General features: G+C 47.1%; 7 protein-coding genes across 7 annotated transcripts; 6 read left to right on the forward strand and 1 right to left on the reverse strand.

Moving 5' to 3' along the window:
* The first annotated feature begins 289 nt into the window (after window positions 1-289).
* Window positions 290-2,523, forward strand: HD556DRAFT_1412697 (lariat debranching enzyme, C-terminal domain-containing protein). Its single transcript, XM_041304215.1, has 9 exons — window positions 290-432; window positions 484-674; window positions 728-811; window positions 860-981; window positions 1,030-1,115; window positions 1,170-1,670; window positions 1,721-2,051; window positions 2,103-2,241; window positions 2,299-2,523. The coding sequence occupies exons 1-8, from the start codon at window positions 427-429 to the stop codon at window positions 2,192-2,194; spliced, it is 1,413 nt and encodes a 470-aa protein (XP_041154235.1). The 5' UTR covers window positions 290-426; the 3' UTR covers window positions 2,195-2,241; window positions 2,299-2,523.
* Window positions 2,405-6,691, forward strand: HD556DRAFT_1008956 (uncharacterized protein). The gene is made up of 13 exons (XM_041295863.1): window positions 2,405-3,575; window positions 3,628-3,681; window positions 3,729-3,801; window positions 3,861-4,149; window positions 4,212-4,236; window positions 4,336-4,424; window positions 4,481-4,564; window positions 4,622-4,687; window positions 4,745-4,765; window positions 4,818-5,062; window positions 5,116-5,298; window positions 5,351-5,442; window positions 5,495-6,691. The coding sequence occupies exons 1-13, from the start codon at window positions 2,557-2,559 to the stop codon at window positions 6,405-6,407; spliced, it is 3,153 nt and encodes a 1,050-aa protein (XP_041154236.1). The 5' UTR covers window positions 2,405-2,556; the 3' UTR covers window positions 6,408-6,691.
* A 1,811-nt stretch (window positions 6,692-8,502) lies between these two features.
* On the forward strand, window positions 8,503-10,227 carry HD556DRAFT_1412709 (uncharacterized protein). Its single transcript, XM_041304216.1, has 3 exons — window positions 8,503-8,611; window positions 8,674-8,927; window positions 8,983-10,227. Exons 1-3 carry the CDS (start codon window positions 8,545-8,547, stop codon window positions 9,952-9,954), a joined length of 1,293 nt encoding a protein of 430 aa, XP_041154237.1. The 5' UTR covers window positions 8,503-8,544; the 3' UTR covers window positions 9,955-10,227.
* Window positions 10,228-11,757, reverse strand: HD556DRAFT_1539393 (uncharacterized protein). The gene is given in 8 exon segments (XM_041309715.1): window positions 10,228-10,509; window positions 10,565-10,855; window positions 10,914-10,928; window positions 10,979-11,062; window positions 11,082-11,300; window positions 11,358-11,382; window positions 11,438-11,617; window positions 11,669-11,757. The coding sequence occupies 7 exon segments, from the start codon at window positions 11,716-11,718 to the stop codon at window positions 10,691-10,693; spliced, it is 738 nt and encodes a 245-aa protein (XP_041154238.1). The 5' UTR covers window positions 11,719-11,757; the 3' UTR covers window positions 10,228-10,509; window positions 10,565-10,690.
* Window positions 11,758-12,397: 640 nt separating this feature from the next.
* On the forward strand, window positions 12,398-14,536 carry HD556DRAFT_1412719 (TFIIE alpha subunit-domain-containing protein). Its single transcript, XM_041304217.1, has 7 exons — window positions 12,398-12,589; window positions 12,673-12,768; window positions 12,822-12,963; window positions 13,022-13,263; window positions 13,317-13,741; window positions 13,797-14,075; window positions 14,137-14,536. The coding sequence occupies exons 1-7, from the start codon at window positions 12,477-12,479 to the stop codon at window positions 14,241-14,243; spliced, it is 1,404 nt and encodes a 467-aa protein (XP_041154239.1). The 5' UTR covers window positions 12,398-12,476; the 3' UTR covers window positions 14,244-14,536.
* Window positions 14,537-14,782: 246 nt separating this feature from the next.
* On the forward strand, window positions 14,783-16,371 carry HD556DRAFT_1313184 (uncharacterized protein; the record flags this gene model as incomplete). The annotated part of the gene is made up of 3 exons (XM_041300761.1): window positions 14,783-15,311; window positions 15,369-15,397; window positions 15,445-16,371. The coding sequence occupies 3 exons, from the start codon at window positions 14,783-14,785 to the stop codon at window positions 16,369-16,371; spliced, it is 1,485 nt and encodes a 494-aa protein (XP_041154240.1).
* An 871-nt stretch (window positions 16,372-17,242) lies between these two features.
* On the forward strand, window positions 17,243-18,455 carry HD556DRAFT_1247642 (NADP-dependent oxidoreductase domain-containing protein; the record flags this gene model as incomplete). The annotated part of the gene is made up of 7 exons (XM_041298714.1): window positions 17,243-17,303; window positions 17,365-17,613; window positions 17,665-17,790; window positions 17,838-17,925; window positions 17,980-18,170; window positions 18,234-18,269; window positions 18,322-18,455. 7 exons carry the CDS (start codon window positions 17,243-17,245, stop codon window positions 18,453-18,455), a joined length of 885 nt encoding a protein of 294 aa, XP_041154241.1.
* Between the last annotated feature and the right edge of the window lie 513 nt (window positions 18,456-18,968).

The following is an 18,968-nucleotide window of genomic DNA, read 5'->3' on the forward strand; positions in this document are numbered from 1 at the left end:
CATTGATTCATGCCGATACATTATGAGAACCGCAGGATGCGAGCCATTTATTCTTCAAATCAACTCCCCAGGTCTGGCGTCAATCAGTGTCGTTGTCTGAGACGGAACGCGTTGACAGGTCCATCAATATCGATACCATGCATGATCATTCTACGGACACCGAACTTTTTTTTCAGTGATTTCTGTCAATCGTTGGTCCGAATTTCACTGATATTTAACCATAAGTAGTACGAATTCATGCTCAGTTAATTAGATATACTCATCCTCCTTACTATGTACTTGAGTCTACCATGAACAAAAAGAGTTGCACAGCCACAGACCTTCTGAGTGACTTAGTCTCATCGTGACCTCATAGAGGAAAGGAAGATAATCGTTTCAGAATACTTGGTCAATCTCAAAGAAGGAGCCTTCACTTTCTTTCAAGCCATGAAGGTCGAGTTTTGCCACTTGTCATAGTAATTATCCACTGACTCATTCTAATAGATTGCAGTGGAGGGATGCAGCCATGGCGCACTGAACGCGATCTACCAGCACCTACGCGATCTAGAGGCCAGGCACAACTATATTGTGGATTTACTTCTCATGTGCGGGGACTTTCAAGCTATTCGCAATCACAGAGACATGCAATGCATGGCTGTCCCGCAGAAGTATAAGCAGCTAGGTGATTTCCACAAGTACGTGCCAATACCTAGTTGACATAAACATGCATTGATCCACTTTTCTCTAGATACTATACAGGAGAAAAGACTGCTCCGGTGCTTACCATCGTAATAGGCGGGAATCACGAGGCATCGAATTACATGTCAGAACTGTACGCATCCGCTCCGCGCGCTACCTGTACCCTTATTTACTCTCACAGGTATCATGGTGGGTGGCTTGCACCAAACATATACTTCCTTGGGCATGCCGGATGCATCCAAGTGAACGGTATTCGTATCGCCGGTGCGTCTGGAATTTTCAAAAGTAATGATTTCAGTCTAGGTGATTCTCCAATCATGTTCTCGGATACTCCACATTAAACACACGCAGGTTTTTACGAAAGATTACCTTACGATCATGGCACCATGCGAAGCATATATCACATCAGGGAATTTAACGTTCGTCGTCTGTCTTTGGTGCGTGAATTTTAGTCTTTGTGAGTTCTTGATCTCACATTGGATACATCACAGCTATCCTCCCCGGATATCTTCCTTTCTCATGATTGGCCACAATACATCGAGCGACATGGTGACACTCAGGGCCTCCTTCGCCGCAAACCATTTTTCAGACAGGATGTACAGACGGGCAACCTGGGTTCCCCTCCTTTAATGGGGCTCTTGCGGACACTGAAACCAAAATGGTGGTTTTCAGCGCACTTGCATGTTCGCTTTCAGGCTACCGTACAGCATGAACAATCCGGTACTGGGTCAAATTCTCTGCCCACTACTTCGCCACCACAAAACCCAGATGAAATAGCAATTGCAGATGATGATTTCGATGCAGTTGAATCTCAGAAACCTCCAATTGAAGATTCTCGTTTGCAAACGAGTTCCCACAATCCTGATGAAATAACCCTAGAAGAGGAAGAAGAGGAAGTTATACAATCGCCTCCCGTTGCTTATCGGCCACAGCCATCTATGACGAACTTCCTCGCATTGGATAAATGCCTTCCAAAACGAGAATTTATGGAGGTATGTGGCTTTGTGTCGATAGGACATGGTTCCGATAATTTCTAATATAGGTCATCGATGTGCCTACCACATCGGATGAATCTACCATGCCTGGACAACGCTGCATGCCGAAGTTAACCTTCGATCCGGAATGGCTGGCAATATCACGCGCTTTTCACCCATTCTTCTCCACGAGGCGGCGTCAAGCAGATTATCCCGATGAAGCAACAGCTCGTGCGATGGTTGCTGAAGAGATGGTGTGGGTCCAGTCTAATGTGCATAATAACGAAGCAAATTCTTCCGATGTCCCTCTACCTGGCATCCGAACCATTTTGGATTGCCAGACATTCGTGCAGAGCGCCCCTGGTCCTGGAAGTGAAGGAGCTCAAAAGAATCAACAACGTGAGAGTACTAATTCGTCTAGATATATATTCACTGACATTGGTTATGCAGCACCTTGGTACACTAATCCTCAGACTACCGCTTTTTGCGACATGCTTGGCATTCAAAACGTGATGGATTTCTCTTCGGACAATCGGGCCTAAGAAGCCTCTTGATAGCCTTCCATAGAAATATGCGAGCGCTAACCAGGGTTTGTGACATCCTAGTATTATCCTCCCACGCCATTTATGTTCCTTCATCACACCAGGCACTTAATATCACATTGCACAGTATCCTCGTCCTCGCTTCCCCTGCAACACTCTCGCTGCCATGCTAAGGTTGCGTTTCTGATGGACCACTCCGATTTACATGTTCATGAGATAAATTTTACTTGTTTCTCGAAGCTCCAGTACAGCAATGCGTAATAAGCGCCTTGAGGCTGTGGCGTTGGATAAATGTGGCATGATGGCCTGTTCTTTTCTTTCCCTCCCCCACTTGCTACTGTACTACTGTGCAATAGCCCGCCATGATCACAGATCATTTCACCCACATTCTCAACATATTGAAGAAATGTCTTTCACGGCTTGCACGTCGCTCTGCAAGTTTATTCTTCGTTGTCTTGTCTTCACTGCATCGTTTTGTAGCACGTCATTTGAGGCTCGGTGATCGGAGATTGATCACTCGTTTTGCCAGCGGGGTGCCCCCGCGATCTCAAGAAGATATCAAAGGAGAGGGTTCATGTGTTTGCCCGAGTCTTCTGCCGCCTGGTCAAATGGGGCAGGAAACTGGAGAGCCACCATCGCCCTCAGACGATCCTTACACAGGATCCCATTTACCTTTACGAAAGAGTACAGGGATCCCTCCGTTGGACCCTAATCCAACAACGATAGGATACACTAGTGCCACTCACACAGATGGGCTCCATCAAGGCTCTGTGTCAAGTTCACACCTGTCTCTGCGTATGGAAGAGAGTTTTGTGAAAAGCAAGACATTCCCCAAGGACGGCGCATTGCAGGAGTCCGGCAGTCCAGGTCCTTCGCACCTTTCTGACCACCGTGAAGTGTCCACGATACATTCACGACCACGAGGATACACGGACGATGCTCATTCTTTGAATACAATGCGCACGCCATCCATGAGGCATTTGGCGCCTGGTATGCCCTATTCCCTACACGCGTCCAGTAGTCGTGTTTCGGTGAGCACCGGTCACTCCTTTACACGATCAATTGCTGGTTCGGAAGCCCGACAAGCTGCATATCGAGCACACACGGGAACTGTCCATTCTCACCCGTCTCGCCCGAGTAGCATCTACAGTATCGCCGATGTACACCACGGATCTCGGAATACGGTTTATACCCCATTGGATTCGTCTGCCCAGGCTGTGCCGATACCAGGTCACGGTTTAGATCATCATGTGCATTACACTGCTCCCCCCGGCAACAATGAGCAGGTACCTGGCTCAGAGGTCGTCGTGGTCTATGACGGCCCGCAGCTAAGCTCTATGGTTCCGGATGATGTCAAGAGGTATGGCAGGTGCCGTTTCCGGTAAACATTAGTCTGCCTTCTTGCGTTTACCCAACAGCTGACCTTTCCAAAGAGAGTACAAGGTCACCGGCTTTACCATCTCTGCTTTGACATTGGCTGCACCTGAGTAAGTCATTTTATGACTTTCAGTCGCCGCACCTCAACTTTTTCAAGCATGGGTGTGCCCGAAGGATGGACTGCGTTTGTGCACCCAGAAGGCGCTCGTTATTTTGTGAACCAAGAAACGGTGCATCAAATTAATGAATTATTGACGACTGACATCTGATTTGGAGCTATAATGCGCAGAGAACATTCACAGATATGAATGTTTGTGAACCAGATATATGCGATGACATCGAATATTTCATGCACCATCTGCTGGACGAACTCCAGCAGGCCATCGAGGACGGGAACCTCTCACTCGACATGGGGCAGGTGGACCTTGTGGTTGAGCCCAAGACCTTTGGTGGCGACTCTGTCATCTGTTGCTATTATTTCGCCAATCACCGCGACAGATGCCTCTTTTGGCTAGATGACTTTAATCCCGAAGATATTATCGAAGAATGTAAAGGCATCAACAACCTCTCACATATATGTGGGTAGCTAATAGTTCTAAGGAGAACCAGATCTGACAATTTGTCCTTTTCTCATAACCAGGGCTTGCCGTTGAAGCACAATACTGGTGTGTGTTCCGGTAAAGGTTCGCACGGCATATTTACCTTGCTGTCCCATTCCTAATGAAATTCTAGGTCATATGCAAGTAAATTGACATACAATGTAGGAAACATTGGGATTATTTTCCTAGTTTGTGTCCGGTTACACAAGACATTGTCGATGAACTCAATGATATGTTGGTACATGCGACATGTGGTCAGTGCTCTCCTCGATCTGATAATTTGATTGATGCATATGGTCGCAATGAGTAGACCACTTAACATCGCTGCAGTCTTGTGCGGCGTTTGACGCCATCGAACTCAAGGATCATCTTTCTGTGGTTGACAAAATCAAAGGTATGCTACTTTGATACCTCCTTACGGGCGCCATATGCTAATCCCATTTTTTCATAGTCTATACCACTCAGACTGCCCCTGCGCATCCGAGTATGCGACGAGGTCACGCTGCTATTGTCATTGGTGAGGCTTCAGCCTGAGTCCGATCTATTCTATTCCTGATGTTGATCATCATTTAAGGCCGCATCATGTATACGTTCAGTCAGTGCTTTCTCATTTACACATCTAACTGTAATTCACGGTCATTTTGAAGTTCATAATCGATTTGTGAATTATCACGGTGAAGACTGTGTGAGGCTGATATTTGAACAATCGGTCCATGGTTGGTCATATAAACCATCACCGTTGATGATCATTCTCGCACCCCTTCTGTTCCTTGACCCCGTGGCTCAAGTTCAAGAACTGCACAAGATTTTTGTGGACGAAGTTACTTACGAAGCACGGTGGCGGGAATTCTGCTTAAAATTCAAAGGGCAACTTCAGGACTCTAACCTCTTAGTAAGACCAGCTTTTCACTGTTATTGACTTTCATGTGATCATTGTCGAGCCAGGCCACTGTCTTACTCAATGCCAACGTCGGGTTTCTCGCCATCACCACTGTTGATAGAGGCGGTAGAGATGCCATTCAAATGGCAAGCTACATGTCCTTGGTGACGAGCTTGGGGAGCATAGTCGTCGGCCTGTTCTTTGTCTCACATGATCGAACTTCTGGACAAAATACAGCCACGGAAGCGGTCAGTATATTCAACCGTATTACTGAAACATGTCTCATAGCAGTTTGTTCAGGCAGAATTTTTAGGAAGACTTCACAACAGAAAGCACGGACTGGAAAAGCTGGCTATAATTTATAGCCTCCCAAAGGCATTGCTGATGTGGGGGTGAGTCTGCACCCTAATGTAATAGGCAGAGGCCCTAATATCAATATGTTAGCATGGCCTTCTTCTTTGCGGCATTCTCGATCGATTGGTGGACGGCTGGAGATAAAACTTCCAGAAGCATCGTTGGTTCTGTGACACTGGTCGTATTCGTGATGATTTTAAGCAGCATCATTCTCACGAGGGACGAAGCAATATGGTCGTGGCGGCTAATCTGGCGGTTGTTTGGAAATATCACCCAGGAACTGTTGTCTCGTCTGGCTAGCGCTTGGAAGCAAGTCATTGCGCTCGGCCAAATCGACCTTGTTGGCCCCTCTGCCGATGCGGATCAAGTTGCAATGCGCACCCATTATGTTACAACGTTACCTGATTCAGAACCAGACAACCACGAAAATCGCCCCAACTCCCCCATCCCCCATGTTCGGCTAGGCCACCACTCGGCTTCCGTACATGCACCTCAGCAACCACATGCTGGCAACTTCATTCAGCCATCATCGGATTCACACATCAACCCAGGTGTTCTGTCACGCATAGGCTCTTTGCAACAGATCCGAGAAAATACCCAGACAGATTTCCAGGACCAATCTACCACGGAGGCTCACCGCGAGCCCGGTGGTGCCCCATTATCCGTGCACTTTGACACATTGCCAAGCTCTACATCAGAAGGGATGGTTGAAATACCGGCCAATGCACCACGGAATTCTGATGTTCTCCCAACCACGACAATCATCTTGTCCAAGCATGGATCACACAGTGCAGCGGTAGCCACCGACACGGAGCCCATATTGTCTGATTTATTTGAAGTGGTCGAAGAGCCCCGGGACCTCGAACGTCCTCAGAGCACAACGCCACCTCCAAGAATCTATGCTAGAAGCGCTACTGGTGACCATTTTCATCGCGCGCCAGAGGCTCCTCAATCAACACTTGAAGCTGGTCATGATGACATAATAGAGGAGTGTCAAGAGTAGAAATGTGAAGGACATGAGGGCCGTCAAGCTCGTGGCCGTCGTTCGAGGTTCAACATCCTTGGAAAGTTGTGATCACACGCATATAAAATGCCGCTGAGACGAAGACAAACCAACTGACTAATAAGTTCATGTTGGATTCTGTTGGATGCTTCCTTACCATTCTCCATTCTCATACACTATTTGATTCACCCTCGACGCCATGCGTTGTAGAGGCCCTTCCTGACTTCCATACCATATGACGCTTCCGCACGATTAACGATTTTTAATTGGCTGACTAGGCTAAACGATCCCCTTGACCACCTTAGCTAATCACTTACGGTACACATTTGGGTTACATCGTCCAAACTATTGCCTGGATACAATACGTACTGACCAATCATTTGCTAGCGCATAGGTTATGAGCCCTGTGCTAGAGGCACGAAAACATACGCGACGCGAAGGGCTCGCGTTTATCCAGCGGGAAGACAACGACAAGTAAGAGGATTACTAAAGAGTGACTGAAGAAAAGAAACGGAGCTACGAGGCAACACTGGCAGCAGCTTGGTCATGGCAAAGCTTATTGAGGTACTAATAAGTAGTGTACTTGAAGGATATATAGGGCAGTATTTGATGCTGGGGTTGAGCAATTTCCACTGACTCTGGTGCTATGTACCAATTGTCAGTCCTCGAGGTTTTCGAGGTCTTTTTCATTACGTGTGATATTACCCTGCTGGTACCTAGTTTTCGCCACAGGGCGCCGCACAATCGTGCAGATACACTAGACGAACCAGCAGTGAGGTACGGGTCATCATGACAGTCAAACACCATTTGGGTCAGATTCGCATAGCAATCAACCATTAGTACATTACCTTTTACTGCAGGTAATTTGGCCCTGGAAGTCGGCATTTTGTTCCTCTAAAAAGTAATGCGCTATTTTAGTGCACTATGGTTTTCCAAATCCGCAGGCGAATCATCTTCGGGTGGCAGACACTGAGATATGGGTGTGGGGTGAGATGAGGGATATTGATGTACCGCTCTTGAAGTGACGAGCTTTTCAATAACCGAACTGTGGATACTGGGGAGCAAAGGATTACACTTGTCGGTGCTGTCAAGGACTGAATATTTTATCATCAAGCGATCATTTATGAATAATGCTATAACGTACTGTTTAGAGTATTGAAATGTCATCTCACCGGACCTTGTAGCGTTTCCGAAAAGAACGGGCATGTGGCCATCGGCGCTGAGAAGAATGTGAGCTAAGCTGTATCTCGTCGTTGGCAGTCCTGATTATCAACACGTCTGTTAAGGAGAAGCATGCTTTACAGGTAAAACATCACTTTATTGAGCGGCGACTACAACCAAAACGACCGAGATGATGCCCCGATTGAAGTTATTTCTTCCCTGTCCAGTTTGCGTCAATTTTCATTGATGTGGCGTAGTTGACAGCGCGGCACGTAAATTTGAACTCGAGATAGTCGCGGTTGCCATCAGCTCTCAAGTGACGTTGTAAGGATAACAAGAAGTGGTCAAATTCGACCGGACTTAGCTTAAAGGCCAGTGAATTCATGAATGAAATTGAAGAGAGAGGGGGACATACATGTTTTGTCCCAGACATCGAGAAAGTTCGCGACATCAACTTTTGTTCGTCAGAGACTCTAACACAGGACTCAGTGGTCAAGAAGACTAGTCAATTCGATTAGTCTGAATTTGAATGGATGAGAGTCGACTTGGATGAATTCAACCCTTGAGAGGTTGCAGTTAGCATGATATGGCTGAGGACTGGCTCGTGGGGCATTGGGATCAGGTGAAGGTTTTACAGTAGGAACTGTGGACATCAATTCTGCAATCTTGCGACACGTTGTGAGATTTAACTTACCACTACGTGTCTGCAAGGTTGCATTTGCCTAAACCTTTGTGGAGGAAGAGAAGCTGGAGTATGTGTGACATGTGTATTTCTCGGAATATAAATCTTTGACCGGATAGGCATATTTCGACAGAAGCGATGTCAGTTGATATGCCATATAGCGATGATAGCTCGTGTTTGAAAATGAAGTTTGAAGTGGATCCGAGCCAAAGCCCTAATATTAAATATTGAGTTGTCAGGTTGATTGTTTCTTCCCTGCGGCTGCTAAGTGCCCCCTTACTCGCCGTTATCCTCATGGCAATTTCGATCCCCACCTCCCGCTCTATCATAGTATCTAAAGAGATTCTTGAAGGCATTCAAGGTCCGTGAATCCTGCGGGGTTCTACCAGTTGAACGGAACAAAAATCTAAATGTTTAGAACAGGTGCACACAACATCATTTCTCAGCTCAACTCCTCGCGGTCAATCACCAAGCTCAAGCTAAATAACAACCGACTAGGGGATGACGGTGTATCTGCACTCTTTGCGTTCCTCAAGTCTCCGGCGGCCTCACGACATCGCAGTTCGATATCGGAAATTCATCTCAATGATAATGATATAAGCTGTCGGGGTTTGCGCGACATTGCGGACTATGTGAATGGGGATGAAGTAGTACTGAAGACATTGTGGCTCGCAAACGTCAGTAATCATCCATCTTCCGGTCTCGCAAGGTGGATGAACGCTATCGTAATAGAACACGATAGGGCCTGATGCTGATGTTCTAGCCTGGTTTGCAACCACAGTAAACCACTCTCGACTAGAGTTCCTTTCGCTCACGGGAAACCATAAGCTTGGCGATGGTGTCGTTGAGATCTTCTTGCGTCACCTGAGGGCACCCCGCCTTCGGGAGTTGCATGTCAACGCCATGGGACTGACTGCCCGCTGTGCATATGGACTCGCAGAGTGGATTTCATCGGGCCATACCGGCGGAGCGTATTCCCTGCACACTCTCAAATGTAGTGGCAACAGCCTAGGGATCAAGGGCGTATGGGAAGTTATTCGCGCGATCGAGATGGGTAACTGGTCACTCATGAACGTGGAAGTGTACGCGAACCAACTAGCAGGCACAGAAATTCCGAATGACAACTCTCACATTCAACAATCAGAACATTTGTTATCCTCTGAAGCGGAGGTGTCATGGAAGGACGCGGAACGTGCTCTTCATCGGGTACTTCACCGGCGAAACGCTTATTGGAAAAGACAAGTGGAGACGGAGGCATTGAGTCTTTTAAAGTACTCCCGGACACTCATTCTTCGGTCGAAAGCTTCTCTTTCATCCACGAACAAACACTCTACCAGTGATTTGGCCAGCGAATCGTTTCCATTTTACGATCTCCCTATGGAGTTACGCCTCCACATCCTTGCGGTCCTCGCTCCTTCATTATCTTGTGCCCAGCGCACCCGTATCTATGATTATGCTGCCAACCCTTCGACTCTTCCGCTGCTTCTACCACGTCTACGGCGAGATAATGGTCACGCATGTCTCGCAGATCCCTCACGAGCTCTTGGAGCAAGTATAGGATTTACATTGCACACTTCAGGTGGTTGTGCTGAAGGGAAGTGTATGGGTACTGGCAACAGTCTTGTGTGCCGTCGGGAGGCAGAGCGCGCCAAGTTTCTGGAAGTTGTTGGATGTCGTGCATATGAGCCTGAATGCGTCACCTAAATGCGGTAGGATCACCTCAGAGGATATTTTGAAGGTATTTTATGTAATTGTTTTGTTTATGCAGTGTATGTATACCATGACTCATGTGAGTTGCTACAGCAGTAGCTCACGACTCTACTGTATATCGTGCAGGACTATGATAGTGTAGTGTTACAACCTTCATTTCCATTTCACGGTATCTTGGACGCATGTTTGCATGGACAAATTAAACCTATACTTCAACAGGAGGAGAACCTCGTCGTCGTCAATGTTTGAGCATCATTCACCAGTCCTTGAGCCCTGAAAATTGGTTACGGAGTGACATAGACACCCCTGACATGACATCGACATATTACACCTGCTTGGCGAAACCATTAATATGTAATGCGACCACAAGGCTGAGCGCCGAGGAATCGGCAGGCTGCCGCATGGAGAAATATTTTCCGGACATATATCTCACCAATGCATTGCATAGAAGCGTTCGTGTGGGATTCGGAACCAACTTTGAACTACTTCTGATCAACCCGACATATGTTGGACGTTGAGTACTGAGTTCCTAACCCGATGTCAAGTCGGCTACGACGGCGTCTTGTGTCATATTTTTACACCCCTCTAACCGAATCATGCTTACTTGAGCGTTCATCATAATGTTGACTGTTCGGGTGTAAGGATGTCATTTGACTTGCGCGGGTGTAATCAAAGTTATCAAACCTATGCGCTAGTGCAAGCTAAATCATAGATTGGTCTTGAGAACGAATCAACAAGGAGTGCAAAAAACGATCTTTGTTAAGATTCGAACATATCTGCCTTTAATTTCCTGAGAAATTCCCTCCATAGTATGGAACTTCACTCCTACATTGATTAATCGTGGGTCAGAGATAACGGTATCCGGGTATAGTCCAAACTCGGACAGAAAATCGTACTATCAAAATCTATCAGCATCAAGGTTTTAATCATGCTGAACGAGTTACGATACCAACCATGTCGTCCATTTCCTGTGCAACATGTGAATACATGTACTATATCAGAGAAAGTATATACAAACCTGCATTCCAGTGGTCGCAGAGGACACAAATGATACTGGCTCCCCCAGCGCTGACGGTAGCAGGAAGATTAGATCAACAGATTCCTGCGTTTTGATCACATACCCTGCTGGAGGAAGATGCAAATTGAGTGTAGTTCAACTTTGCACTGACGGCATAGAACGTGCGGGAGAGAACCTCTGATTCAGGATCTTTGTAATGCTTGAGAAGCGCTAATGCGCACTGGCCAAGGTTCCGCTCGACCCACGTGAAATACTGAGGGGTGTGAGCGTCGTATCTGGCCACGGTTAGCTCAAGGCGATCACAGGCGCAAGAGTATTGTACCTGCCACAAAGTTTGCATAAGCTATACGCAAGCAGTCTTTATTGCAGGATGTCTTACTTCCAAAGATTCTCCGAAAACCAGCCTTGAATGATGGGTGTCAACCACTCGAAAGACGCTAAGAATGAGAAACTGCTTACCGGTGTATAAGATAGAATGGGGTACACCGGATTCTCGGAGATACTAGTCCTTCGTGGACTGGACAGGCATTCGACAAGAGCTTTCTCTTCAGCTCTATGACTGCCTCGGCAGGCACCTCAACCAAGCTGCACCTTGAAGGAACCCGTTCCTGGAGAAGCCAAAATGGCTCCAATGACACGCTGCGAATCGACGTAGGTGCGATGGTAGACATTATGATTTACTACCCTTACTAAATGTGCTGGCATTGCGTTGAGAAGTGCCGATAAATTGAGAAATACATGCAAAAGAGAGGATGTGTATTTAAATTTGAGGGAACTCACAACATGTTGCGGATTCATTCGCACACGGACAACTACTTTTACATTCGTGTAAAGCAGGTACAAATATAGCACTTATTGACCTTGTCGAAGTTGAACAAGGCCGGAGCTGACTCTGCATTAATGTTGCACGATGCAGACACGTAGAGTATGCGTGGTGTAAAACGTGTGGGAGAGAAAGCGCAGAAGGGGCGTTAACAAAACAACTGCAGTATACATAATGTGAAGAGGAACGAACGAAAAGGGGTGTGGAGGCCGATAATTATGAGTGGATACAACATTCGCAATTTCGGCGACTCGAGGGAGGACGAATGGTAGTGACCCGTTTGGTAATTCATCCACATTTTCAATAGAGTAGATGGACGAACAAAATATCTGAGACAAAACTGAGAAGAGACGGTGCGAAAAGAAACATGCACTTCTCGATCATTAATTGGAGGCTCCATGCATGTGGTAGATTGATGGTTTATCCTGCATAATTATCAGCCAGCTTTGCCTATCTCACCGCAAATTGGACCAAGACGTGAACGTGTGCCAGTGCGTCGAATTACTTACTGGCAAGATGGTGGTGACAACAAGAGCCACTGTCAAGTTGCTGTATAAGTTGTAACCCACCCCACACGCTTATTAAGCAGTTGTTGACTCTTGAGCTCTTGAGTCAGCCTTCTAAGAATCTTCAGCTCGCTCGCGGTCGCAGACTCCAGAGGGCTCAAACAGCACTATGGCGACCAAAGAAGACCAAGAGTCGCTACGTCTTCTTGTCCAACACGTCTCCCGAGGATTCTATGAACCAAAGTTCACTATCATCATGGACCAGCTAGCCCGTCATCCGGTGTAAGTATCTAGAATGTGGATGAAACAGAGCCCGTTAACCTTTCACCTACGATGTGTACCCATGACCACTAATTTGGCACCAGTCTCAAGGATGACGACCTGGCCGGGCGGATGGGCCTTCAGGCGAAAGAATTGAATAAACTTATGGCTGTTTTAGGGAACGACCGCCTGGTGCAAGTGTAGGTGTAGTCATGATTATTTCTCCGCAATCATATCTGATTTTACCTTGAAGGTACCGCCAAAACGAGCTCAAGGAAGGGGCTCAGAGGTCTGTCGGAAGACAGTACTATTACATTGACTACAAGCACTTTTGCGATGTCGTTAAATGGCGCATTGCAGAAATGCGGAGAATCATAGACTCGGGTCTCCGTAATGTCGGTTTAGACTCATTTTTTTTCTGTCACTCACTAAAACAAATGTTTCTGTTTAAAGGAACTTGACAACAAAGGTTATATCTGTCCTCAGTGTAGCAAGTCGTACACAACATTAGAAGTTGACAAGCTAATGGATTTTTCGAGAGGAATATTTGTGTGCGAGGATTGCCGCGCAGAAGTTGTGGAGAATGAGAACGCGGAGAACGTCAGGGGGAGTCAGGACCGGATGCAGAGGTTCAACCACCAGATGCGGTTTGTTGTCGAAGGATTGAGAAAAACAGAGTCTATGGTCCTTCCAGCGTGCGTATCTCAGTACATCAATCGCATATCCTTCCTGACGCAGTATGTTGTAGGCTCGATGTTCCTACTTGGGTCAAAAATAATGTCGGTGATGTTGAAAAGCAAAAGACTGGCCAGGTGTCAGGTTTGAAAATAGCAGGATCTGGGCCTGGTGGGAGACAAGAAGATGGTGTTGGCATAGTCATGTCAATGGACAAAGACGAAGCAACGAGACGGCAGGAACGAGATGCCGAGGCAGCGGCAAAACGACAGCAAAACGCTCTGCCAGCATGGCATTTGAAGAGTACTATCACCGGAGATCTGACAGCTCTTGGCATGCAGGAGAGTGCGCGTGCTGTGGCGAGAGAAGGCGAGGGTCTGCCAGTATCCAGTGACGACGCTCTGAAAGGACTTGGAACTATCGGCACTCAACCGCGTCTACTTCAACTAACGGCAGTGACGGAAGATGTGAAACCAGAAATCAACCAAGAAATGGATTGTACGTCGTTTGCGATGTGAATTCTATATCATTATGATGATCTAACGGTATACAGATTGCGATCAGTACTATGCCTCGTTGGCGGCCTCTAATGCAGTTTCCTCTCAGAACACGCCCAGATCTGGCCTCGGAAGCGAAGAGTTGGAAGAGGATGATCAAAAACCCTCTGTGCAGTACCTAGATTCCCTAAATGATTACAGGAAGCGGTCCCGATCAAAAGAGGACGAGGGTGCTGCGGCGACAAAGTTGCCCAAAATCGATGTCCCAGAACTAGAACCAGATATCACTGATTCTATGATGGAGGTAAACGGGGCAGATGATACCCCTGTATTAGGTGGGTTTTCGTTCTCTACATGAAGGATTCTAGTATCCTCATCATTGTGCCGCCTTCGCAGTTAACGGTGTCTTGAAACCATTTTCGGAAGTCACTGATGAAGATACCGAACTTATGACACCCGACGAGTATACCGCTTACTACGAAGTTTTGCAGTCACGGTCGTAGACCTAATTTATTTAAGCTACCCTGGATTTAAGTGGTTGATGAAGGGAAACACTATAATTTGTTGTACTGATCCAAGATAATATACGCATTCTCGTGTATGATGTACTGCCGACGTTCGAGTTGGTCACACCTTCTTTGCATTAGTCGAACTCCCTCAGGCCTCAGACCGTGTAAAGAAAACTTAAGTAGGGCCTGTCCCCGATGCAACTGCGGTATGGTGACCTGGTCGTGACATACTCCAAGCCTTCAAGTTCAACACGTGATTCGTACCTGAGCCCGGGAGCATATTCGTGTCCATGTTCTCACCAGAACCGTGACCTCTCCGCGACAACTCAACCTTGAGGAAAACGCGCCCTCATGTACTAGAGCACATCTGACGCTCACGAGTTCGATAGCGAGTCAACCATGGAGTGTAACGTTTTCAACCCAGTCGATTTGCCTTGCGGTCGTACTATCGAGAACAGGCTGGTGAAGGTAGTGTTTCCGTCTACATAATTCGAAGACAGTTGTTTAAAACAGAGTTATTGTCATAGACAGCTATGTACGAGCACATGGCAAATTTCTCTGGTGGCCCACCAAACGAATTCCACTATGGCTTATACTCAGAATGGGCAAAGCATGGATGGGGAATGATTCTCACTGGAAATGTTCAGGTCTCACCTCAGCATCTGACCTTGGGCCGTGACATCGTCGTGCCACCCACACTCGATGCAGAGGACGTCAAACCCTTCAAGAAGTTGGCGGAAGTCATCCACGGAGCTGTTGATGGCACGCGCTCCCTGGCTATCATGCAGCTATCGCACGCTGGACGCCAATCAGCGAATTTTATTGGTGGTCGACCGCCGTTTGTTCCACCCCTGGCCCCCAGTTCTGTCCGTGTTGGGGCAAGACATGATGAAAATCGTGGAAGGGGCGTGATATCAAACCTGATATTTCATGCGTTGTTCCAAGTTCCTATGGAGATGACCGCACTGGACATTCTACAAGTCCAATCCAGCTTCGTGCGAGGCGCTCTCTTGGCGTACAAATCAGGCTTCGATGGAATCCAGCTTCATGCTGCCCATGGATGTGAGTCGACATGATATTTGTGTTGATGTATCTGGGTCGAATTTGAATTATTTGCAGATTTACTGGCACAGTTCATGAGCCCTAAGGTGTGGCCACTGTGTACTTCCAAAAGTTAACTACAATTCCGCGTCAGAGTAATATTCGGAGCGACAAATATTCAGTAGCACCGGAAAACGCCACTCGCATGCTGTCCGAGATAATTGAAGCTATCCGCAAGGTGGTGCCGACTACTTTCATAATCGGAATCAAAATCAACTCGGCTGACTACGTAACTTCTGGAAACGCCGAAGAAGTATCTCAGGAAGGCGAACGGCGTGTCCTGGATCACATCCGCACCATTGCAAGTTGGGGTGTCATCGACTTTATCGAGATTAGCGGAGGCGATTACGAAAAGCCTGGTATGGGGGCGTATAAGGAGAATGTTCCCCAGTCTAACCCGATCTCTTGCTCAGACTTTATGGCATGCAGTGGATCTCAAAAACTAGACCGCCAAGCCTTCTTTGCGCAATTTTCACGGACAGTCATGAAGGACCTTCACCGATCGCCTGTCCCTTTCTCTTCTGTCCCACCCATTCTACTGACTGGCGGCCTCCGTTCCCATTTTCACCTACATGCTGCCTTGATGTCGAAGCACGCCGACTTGCTAGGCATCGGAAGATGCGCTGTCCTCTGTCCCGACCTGCCCAAGATCCTACGACTACAGCTACAAAATAACAAATCTTCTAGCACTTGGGCTAATAAACCCTTTACACGCGAACCAGAAGCAGTGTTTAAAGCTTCTAAATGGGTACCAAGTGTGAAGCTCATTGGCAGCGGCGTCGGGACTGCATGGTATACCACTAGAATGAGGGACATTGCTATCTCCCAGATCAAGAACCCTAGAGCTGAACCACCACCCGCGGACTACAACAGAGGAGGATTAATCGCTGTGTTCACGATGTGGGCTTGGTTCGACTCTAGAATAACCCCGATTTGGGTCCTAGGAATACTCATGGTCCTTGTTGTCACGGCCGGGTTTTCTGTCAGCGCTAAAAATGGCGTCATCGGTACACCGGGCTGATCGGGACGGTGCGGCCTCCGAGCAGGGTAGGAGGGCCGAAGGCAACTTGGCGCTCCATTTCTTGTTCCCAAGGTAGTAGCCAATTCCCACCAATTGTCACATCCCAGCTAGGAGACACTGAAGAAAATCGTACATTTCATAGGACGGACTGCTCATCACTATTCGATATGTGTTTGAGTTGTGCAATTTGATCCAGGGCTCTGACTAGCTGAACAAGTTGATCTGAAAAGTAATTTACAGCAGCTTGTCATTCTCAAATATCATTCCGATGTATCTCCGCGCGCAACGTCATCGAAAGAGTTGTGCTGATTCAGCCTCTTTTTTTATCCAATTTTATATCCATTGAGAGTGAGAACTCTCTGTTGGACAGTACTAACTGGTCTTGGAGCCCCGTGCTCCGTGGCTTTCTTCAAATCCCGAAACGCACTGATGTAGGGCGTACCCATGCGTTAGTCTGCCGTTCTCGGATTCAACCATTAATGTTCTCATTTCTGATCTCGCCTTTTCACACTTGTGCCGAAACCAGTCACGGATGATCATATTCTTGGAAGCCTCGTTATCTTGCTAAGACAGTCACTTCTGGGGATGCTACCCTGTGTTGTCTGGCCGGGGCTTTTTCGGTTTCCCCGGCTGCAAGTAGAACCGTCAAGGTGATAAGGGGTGATAAGCCCCTTGGAGAAACTCATCACATCCGTATTGTTGTTCGCAAAGCATGCGCCTTTCGGCACATGTGGTCCGTTGAAGGCATAAGGTGAAGGTCGTGACTCTCGCGATTGTCACTGCTTGGTAAATATAGCTCTGAAGAGGGCTATAAAGTTAGGGTGTGCCAGGCCATCAGCCTGTCAATTGATTCTTGTATATTGGTATCAGCATGCCTGCAACAACATCGGTCATACTCAACACTGGAGCAGTTATGCCCACGGTCGGTCTTGGTGAGCACAGCCGAAAGGCGAACCATCTCATGTACTGAACGCTGAACGCTTGCGAATATAGGCACATGGAAGTCCAAGCCCGGCCAAGTCGAACATGCTGTTGAATTCGCCCTGAAGAACGGATACAAGCATATTGACACTGCCGCTGGATACCAGAACGAAACAGAAGTCGGACAGGGGATCAAGGCGTCTGGTCTGCCAAGAGACCAGATGTTCCTGACTACGAAGCTTGATAATTCCGACCAGAGGCATCCGGCAAAAGCTCTTGAAGCATCACTCAAGAAACTCGATACTACTTATCTAGACCTCTGTAGGCGGCAACCCGTTCGCCGATCTTGACGAGGACTAATTCCTAGAGCAGGGCTCATGCACTGGCCAGCTCCCATGACAAGAGATGGCCAGGCGGACAAGGAACACGACTGGTTGGACACCTGGAAAACTATGGAAGACCTATACCTTTCTCACCCAGAGAAACTGAAGGCCATTGGTCAGTGGCCCAACCTCATGTGCTATCTTTGTACTAAAATGCATCAGGTGTTTCCAATTTCTCCGTGGAGTACTTTGAACGTTTATTGAAAGTTGCACGCGTCGTACCGGCCGTGAACCAGATTGAGCTTCACCCGTAAGTCAAATAAATTTGTTTTTGAGTACTTTGATCGTGAATCATTGCTCGTAGTTCGTGTCCTCAAGATGACGTCGTCGAGTACTGCCAGAACAAGGGAATCGTAATGACAGCTTATTCTCCGTTGGGATCCGACAATTCCCCCTTGTTGAAAAACGAGACTGTTACAAAAATCGCAGCGAAGTATGATGTGCAACCCGCCAATGTGTTGATATCCCTTCATGCAAACAAGCCCATGCACACTGGTGCGTACTAGTAATCTTCATGAACATTCTCGATGGAGAGATTGGTTCTCAATGATATAACAGTGCTTCCCAAATCCGTGACCAACGAGCGTATCTTGAGTGAGATGTTATTTCATCATTAATTCTGGCTGTTATTCATTATTATCCTCAGACAATGCGAAGATCATAGATTTGACTCCTGAAGAGATTGGCGAGCTTCATGATATTGATAAAACACATCATTTCCGTGCTTGTCACCCTTCTTGGACAGGTTTCGGTGGTCTTGGATTCCCTGATTGCAAATAGATTTATGGATAGTCGAAATGTAGACGCAGAGGGTGGGCCTTTCAAGATATCCTCCCATCTATGAAGACGCTGCATGCAGATACTCCACTTCCAAAGAGCAACTGAACTCCGCCATAGACTCGGTACTCGTGCCTGTATGTTTCTGTACCTGTGCATGACAATGCCTGATATGATGATGAAAGTTATGAAACTGTCGAACGATGCTACAACACAAAGGACTGTCAAATTTTCATACGAAGGACTGAAGCTAAATCATACAGACGTTGCATGCTTCGTTAGAAACGGGCAGCACCCGCCACCCAGCGATGCGCCTATTGTTTTCTGTCACTTACAATTATCTATTCTTATGACGTTTCAGTGATTGTGTCTCCTGCCAGTGAACCATTTATTTGTTATAGCCGACGCCAATTGCCTTTTGTTGCCGTCCTTTTGATCTAGGACAATAAAGACAACCTTTACTTATAGCCCCAAATGATTGGCCTGCATCCCTCATACATTTGCGTTCCTGGCGCT

This window comes from Suillus plorans (assembly GCF_016647745.1).
Source record: "Suillus plorans strain S12 chromosome Unknown HD556scaffold_87, whole genome shotgun sequence".
NCBI lineage: Eukaryota > Fungi > Basidiomycota > Agaricomycetes > Boletales > Suillaceae > Suillus > Suillus plorans.